Source organism: Gossypium raimondii, chromosome 11 (assembly GCF_025698545.1).
Source record: "Gossypium raimondii isolate GPD5lz chromosome 11, ASM2569854v1, whole genome shotgun sequence".
Lineage (NCBI taxonomy): Eukaryota > Viridiplantae > Streptophyta > Magnoliopsida > Malvales > Malvaceae > Gossypium > Gossypium raimondii.
This window is the reverse complement of record NC_068575.1, coordinates 45116791-45124222: the sequence shown is the minus strand read 5'-3', so window position 1 is coordinate 45124222 and position 7432 is coordinate 45116791. Positions and strand designations below refer to the sequence as shown.

At 34.7% G+C, this 7432-nt stretch overlaps 2 protein-coding genes across 2 annotated transcripts; both read left to right on the top strand.

Annotated features, from left to right (window-relative positions):
- Window positions 1–3135: 3135 nt before the first annotated feature.
- LOC105803659 (uncharacterized) lies at window positions 3136–4056 on the top strand. The gene has a single exon (XM_012635998.2). It carries the CDS (start codon window positions 3136–3138, stop codon window positions 4054–4056), a length of 921 nt encoding a protein of 306 aa, XP_012491452.1.
- Window positions 4057–5386: 1330 nt separating this feature from the next.
- LOC105803662 (uncharacterized) lies at window positions 5387–6462 on the top strand. Its single transcript, XM_012636003.2, has one exon. It carries the CDS (start codon window positions 5430–5432, stop codon window positions 6309–6311), a length of 882 nt encoding a protein of 293 aa, XP_012491457.1. The 5' UTR covers window positions 5387–5429; the 3' UTR covers window positions 6312–6462.
- Window positions 6463–7432: the final 970 nt, after the last annotated feature.

Below are 7432 nucleotides of genomic sequence, written 5' to 3'. Positions count from 1 at the left end.
ACTTTTCTCATCCCAGCTAGACTTCCACATTGGCATTTAAAATTTATTTTAACTGTCACGTCAGACTATTGTTTGGGAGGTAACAAATCTTAACGACAGAGTGACCATTTTATAACAAAACGATAACGTAAATGACTAAAACATAACATTTCAAAGTACATAAGTGACTAAAATGTAACCTAAGTCAAACAAAAGTCACTAACAAATATATATATGTCTAAAATTTCATTTCACGATCAATTAACCTAAAGGAACAGCAAGTTGTCATATTCCGTAGATATTTAATGGAGAGTTTCAAACAAATTGAAGTGAAGGAAGGCATGCAAAGTTAAATTAGGTTGATGAGTTTCGTTTGAAGAAGAACATAACCTAACTAACAAGCTAGAAATACTTTGCATTAATTCAAAATGTTAATCCCCCTCCTCAAACATCTTAAAGTTACTACCTTTACTTATTACCAATAAAGCACCTCTCAAATCAAGTAATTAGTGATTACTACCTTTACTTATCTCTATTCTTTTAATAATAAAAAAGTGAAATGTATTGACTTTAAGTCATATGTTGGCAACGTGGGCGATTGACGGAGTGCATCGTTGGCATTATCACCATGCATCGTGATCTCAAAACATGCAAAGGTTCTCTCTTCTTCAATTATTCTTGGAATCAAACTTTCAAAATTAATATTCTTAATTTATTTAGATGCCACTTGGAATGCATAAATACATAGAGTTGTGAGGGGAAAGGTAGATCCACGTAAACCATTCTCTCTAACCTAGCTTATGTTTGGACAAATACATGCAGTGATGCCGGATGGATGCAAGGTTTTAATTTAGCCACATGCAACTGATTTGGGTCTTGAATTGACAAGCATTGCTTTGTTTAAATTTAATATATCTTTCTCTTGTTGAAAACAATGATAATAGCATCATCGATTTTAATCATGGAATTAGGAGGTGGTTCTCCAAAAACAAGGCAGCAGGTACATAAATTAATTCATCATTAAGGTTAGATGATCCATTATGGGCTACCGGCTAACGACTAATGCCTCTCATTATTTGATTATTATTGAAAAATGTATGGCCGACCTGACAAGTGGGGAAGATGGAAGTTTAGAGTCGGCAGATGATACATATCCAACAACTAATAATTATATATTTTAAAAATATAAATTTGCAAATAGCAATCCAACACTGGCCATTGATTTTAGGAAATGTGCGGCTACCTCTTCTTAAAGAATGACAACAACAAAATTATTTCATGCAAACTCATTTTATCATATTTTTAAAATAAATAAATAAAATATGTTAATAATATTTAAAGAAATTAAAAATAAGTTAAAGATTACAAGAATATTACTTAGTCATAAGTTTTTTTTTTTCAATATTGTGCGATGTTAGTAGTGGTAGTGCATAGTCTTCCATGATAATAATGTTGGTCTTACGAGTCAATCGGGTATCAACTCAGTTAGGGATCTTACAAAAATGTAAGTCTGTGTTTAAAATAAATTATATTATTTGAGAGTATTTTAGTCTTTTTTATCTTTACAAAAGAACCAATAAATTAATTTACTATAATAGGATCTGTACCCATGACATTTGGGCTAGAAAAACTTTACCACTTAACCATATTATTATTATTTAATTATTTAAACCCTTGATGAGTTGGTGTCATGATTAGGAAAATCATGAAAATGTCATTTCATATTTAAAATAAGTTATGTTATTAAAGATACTTTCAGTCTTTTTATTTATATGGTCAAAGAAAAATCAATAATTAATTTGCATGACATTTGCATGGATAAAACTTTATTACTTAATGCTTTATTTTGAGTTGATATTACAAATTAACACAATATTAACTCGAGATTGAAGTCAATACCATGATAAATAATTATATTACATTCAATATTTTTAATATGATAGATACATGTTTAAGTGTAGTTTTAAACTCGGTGTTTTTTTCTTTTTCATTTTAATATAGTACATCATTTAGTTTATGACCTGATAACCGCCTCTGGCGGATACATCAGCCACATCAAAGAAGACAAAGCGAAAATGTTAAAAAGAATAAAGCCACCCCACGGATCATCATGGCTCATGCATGCTCTTGTTTTTTATAAATAAAAAAAGAAGAAGAAAAAATGTCGTTTGCCTCACTTTGCTAAGCCAAATGCTTCTCTGCACAACTCTCCAGCCTTATCACATGTTTGAGAAACAAAATATCAGTGACCTCTGGACTCAGTTCCTTCACATGTTAATGTATGCCTCGTGCCTTACGGGACCGACTACCTGAAACATCTGCCGCACACCCATCTTTGCTTTCCTCTTCTTAGATGGGCATGTGCTTTGCAACCTTATCATACATAATCCACTCCTTACAGATCATCCTTTGTCCTCAACTAAAGCAACCGCTAATGTTGTTCATCTCTTCAGGTTCTCCACTTCTGTTTTACAAAGCCAACACACAAGACCTCAATTTGCATGTCTTTCCGGACCTTGTTACATTCAAAAAACTATACGACATTAAACAATAAATAATAATCTGTATTCAGTTCCCAAGATAAATGAAAATCTTCTGCTTCATGCTTCCTTGTCTCCTTTTGGACACAAACTGCACAGTAACAACCATTACCCATAGATTCCGTTCAAGGACTAGAGCTAATATTTTTAATGCTCCAACATCTTATCTTAAGGTAACCCAATATTCTTTAGTCTATGACGGTACAACTCGCTGTTGGTTCTTTGAAGAAAGACATGAATTTCAAACATCAACATGTATATATATGAGTAATTATTATCATCATCATCAAAGAATCAGAATGACTTATTGTTAATTGAGAACATGGTACTATTGGAGAGGCAAAGAGGCATGCAGTTAGAGTATTGGCCTGTGTTTGCTGTCTAAATATTCCATCTCGTTAACGTTGCCCATCTTATGACCATGAGAATTAAAAAAGAATTACGGGTTACCTGGTGTTGCCTTAAAATACTACAGAAAGTTAGGTCACCCACAACGCCATCACATGCGTTTAGTTACCTTGACACGAATATGCCAAGGGTTTCCCTTGTTATAAATAGCTAAGTTAGCGAATCATTTGCAAATTAAGCTTTCAGAACTGGTAAAGTAACTAAAAAAATGGCAGCCTTACCTCCCATCTCTGATGTACATCAACCCGTTAGGTCGATTAGTTTACCCTCCAGGGTCCATCCCACTTGTGTTAAACTTGAAGCCGCACTTAACCATCTAAAAGCCTGGAAAACATCCTCAATTTCAACCAGTACTGCTGGTTTTTCCGGTGAGACCATTCGGATTGGTCTAGTTGACCTTGCAGATTTGTATAACTGTGTCCGAGAAACCATCACCTCTCCTCAAACCCAAAGATCACTTGTTCAGTATCAAAACGGGAGACTCGTAGAAGAGGCATTAGATGAGTCCGTCACATTTCTAGACACTTGTGGCAAAGCTAGGGATCTATTGTTGGCGATGAAACAACATGTACAAACCCTTCAATCGGCTCTACGCCGAAGACGTGGAGATTCAAGCATTGAAACTCAAATTGCAGCTTACATCAACTTCAGGAAGACGGTAAAAAAGGAAGTAGCCAAGTGCCTTGGAGCATTGAAGAAATTAGAACGCAGATTCGTTTCCTCGTCCACACCCTTGGATGTAGACCCTCATCTGCTAATGGTGGTCAAAGTCCTAAGAGAAACAACCTCCATTACCATCTCTGTTTTTCAATCTCTCCTGCTCTTCCTGTCAGTTCCTTCGATGAAGACAAGGGTTGGAGGATGGTCAAAGATTACAAAATTAATTCCATTACTTTCATCTGAAAGAGAGCACAAGGTGATAAATGAAGTTGGGGCCGTCGATCTTGCTTTCTGCTCCATCAACGGACAGTTGAAGAATGGTGGTGGCATGGTCGAAGTAGACATGTTGCAGAGGACTTTGAAGGCTGTCGGTGCCACCATTGATGGCTTTGAAACTGGATTAGATTGCGTTTTTAGGTGTCTAGTTCAAAACAGGGTCACTTTTCTCAACATCATCACTCATCAGTGATGCCAAATTGTTGTGTAGTTATACTTTAGTTGAAAGTTGGATATATAATACAAATAGAATTAGACTTCTATAATTCTCTCCATTTTGCTTTCATATGGTTGTTTAATCATTGAATGCATAAAACATCTTCATTATAATTTCCAAAGACTTAAGCTAAGGCTAAATCTATAAGGATACAAAGGCAGTCAGCAGAGACAAGACCAGCCCCTTAGACCTTATCATTGAATAGTTTCTTCTCTTGTACCGTGGCATGATTGCCTTAAATTTAATAAAAAATTATGAAAAGTTAATAAATAAATATAAGTACCAACTTATTACAATTTAAAATAGGAATCTTTTCGTATTTTAAGAATTATCTTGAAATCTTTCAGAAACTATTAAAACATCAATAAGTTAGACAAATCCGATCAATAATTTTGGCATTCTTTAAGGGTAGTAGCTTAGATTTTTAATGTCTTTTAAGAAATTATTGGAATGGTAGAGTTTTTAATGTCTTTTAAGAAATTATTGGAATGGTAGGGTGTTTGATTGTTTGTTTTAGTTAGTTCTTTTAGGTTTTTTTTTTTCCAAAAAAAAAATGAAGCCTAAGTTATAAATATTTAAAAAGGAAAATTCAAAATTAAATATAGCCTACCAACTAGTAGAGGATTGGTAATTTCTAGATTTTCATGGAAAGAGCAACAGCTGTGATGACAAAAGGCAAATCAATGATTTACACTCCTTATTATTGGCACACGTGTTGGAATAGAGCAATACGTGGTCTTACCTTATTACCAAACAACGTCCAATGGGCGAGCAAATAAAACAAAATGATGGAGACAAGAGTAGTACAAGCCACTCGTGCACACAATATACTAGCATAAAAAGGGTTGCCAATTATGCTATTATCAAGATCTTGGAATTACAATATCCTAATTAACTATTACACTTTGCCATTTGGTTTATGTAACAGATCTAGATCTCAATCTCGAGAAATATTATTAATAAACACCTTTTGCTGTTCTAAGGTTCTTACAAATGGAGACACACCAGGTAAGCCACATATGTAGAAAGTGAGACAGCTGCTACTATTTTTTATACTTTGGGAAGTTGGGATAATGTGGCAAGCAGGCAGGGAGGCAAACTCTTTAGGTTACATCCAAAACATGACACCTCATGCATGCATGCATATTTCTTCATCATTTTGGTGAATGACGTGACATGGTGTCCGGATTCAAAGGTGGAAAAGCCCATGCTGGCTCACATGATTTCTCACATTAGAATTGCTTAGCATTCAATACTTATATAAATAGATATTCCCTGGTTTGGTTTTGACAGAGACCATCTCAAACTCTCAAGCTCCGAAAGAAGAAAAAGAGCAAACTAAAAAAAAAATGGGTGGCAAATACCATGTAAGATCAATCAGCTTGCCTTCAAGGTCACATCCTACCACCCTTAGAATCGAAGATGAGCTCAACAGGCTCAAAGCTTGGGAAGCATCATCACCTTTGACCACATGTGAGTCGATTTTTACATGTCTTTCGGGATTGGAAGACTTGTACCGATGCATGGGCGATCTTCTCAGCATGCCTTCGACACAACAAGTCCTCTCCCAGTATCATCAACATGAGAAATGTGTTGATGAATTGTTGGATGGATCTGTTAGGCTTTTGGACATTTGTGGCATTGCAAGGGATAACATGTATGAAATCAAGGAACATGTTCATGCTCTTCAGTCAGCTCTCCGAAGGAGAAAGGGTGATTCGAGCATTGAGGATAACATTGTTAACTACACTAAATTCAGGAAGCAAATGAAGAAGAAAGGAAAGAAATTGATCACAGAGTTGAAGCAAATGGGAAACAAACTTGGAGCATCACCACTCCTCCTGGACCAGCACCAGGACGAGGACCAGTATCATCATTTCTTAGCTGTGATTCGGGTCCTAACACAAGTTAATGCAACCACTGCTTCAATCTTCCAATCATTTTTCTCATTTTTGTCGGCACCAGTTTCCTCAAAGCAAACAAGATGGTCTGTGGTGTCAAAGTTGATGATGCACAAGGGGGTAATATCGTGTGAAGAGAATGTAAATGAATTGGAAAGCGTGGATGCTGCACTTTGCAAACACACTTCCGATGTTGAGAAGATGCAGATGGCACATAAAAGATTGGTGGAGTTGGAAAGTGGGATTGAGGGCCTAGAGAAGCGTTTGGAATGCGTGTTTAGGCGGTTGATCAAAGCAAGGACATCTCTCTTGAACATGATCTCTCAATAGAGATTCCCAAATCTATTTGTTGTGCTGAGGCATCCAAATTTTAGAGGACATGCCCAGAGATTTTTTATTCCAATCTGAATTCAAACCAATTTGTACATTACACACAAAAACTATTGTTATAGAATGATATATAAGTTACGTCATTGGATCATACTGGCATGTATTTTGAATTTCATCAAAAAATTGTCAAAATGCAAATTTAGAGCTAAAAGAGAAAAAATGAAGAATAAAAATATTTTTTATAAAATTAGAAAATTAAAAAAAAATCATTATACCTTTATTTAATAATTTCTCAAATCAAGAATCACCTTCAAAAATTGATCCAAGTTGAAACTAATAATATTAGAAACACTCCATATGAATCAGTATCTATTGAATAGATGAACTTACTTTGGAATATCGCATGATTATTGATAAAACGTTGTTGAGAAACTCATTGCATGCTTGTTTGTGTCTACACTTTTGTAAATTAAGGCAAGAAATGTTATCCAAGTTCTTCAGGTTTTCTTTTGTAAATTATAGCATCCATGTAGCTAATATTTCCATTAACCGGCAAACTTCCATTTTCAATGACCCAGAGATATTTTAGCAACACAAAGCTAAGGAGAAAGGCAACAAGAGTAAAATAAAAAAGCGTAGGAAACAAAATGCATTTCAAGAATAAGGAGAATTAATATGTCGATAATATTAATATAATAAGTTATGACGATAGAGTGCAACGAAGTCAAGAGCTTGGGGATTCATTTATAAAGACTCTGATGACAAGGAGTTTTAAAAAACATGTAGAGGATATGAGAATGCAAAATATGACTATAACTATTCTACTAGGGCAAGTAAGCGACTATTGGGATCTAGTGTCTTTAGTGTAGTGATTATGTCTATGTAGTTGTAATTTTTCGAACAAATTGATTTAATAAAACTCTATCATTATCATTAATATATTTTGTATATGTGGACGGATCGTAACGCGAGAAGATAGTTTGTATTAGTAGATAATCTAAAACAAGTCTTTAGTTTAATCGAGATTGAACAAATCGATTAAAATACTAATATGCCAACTATCAAGTCTAAATGAGGAGATACATTATCTTAGGGGTTGGAGCGGATGACTCCTAGAAAGT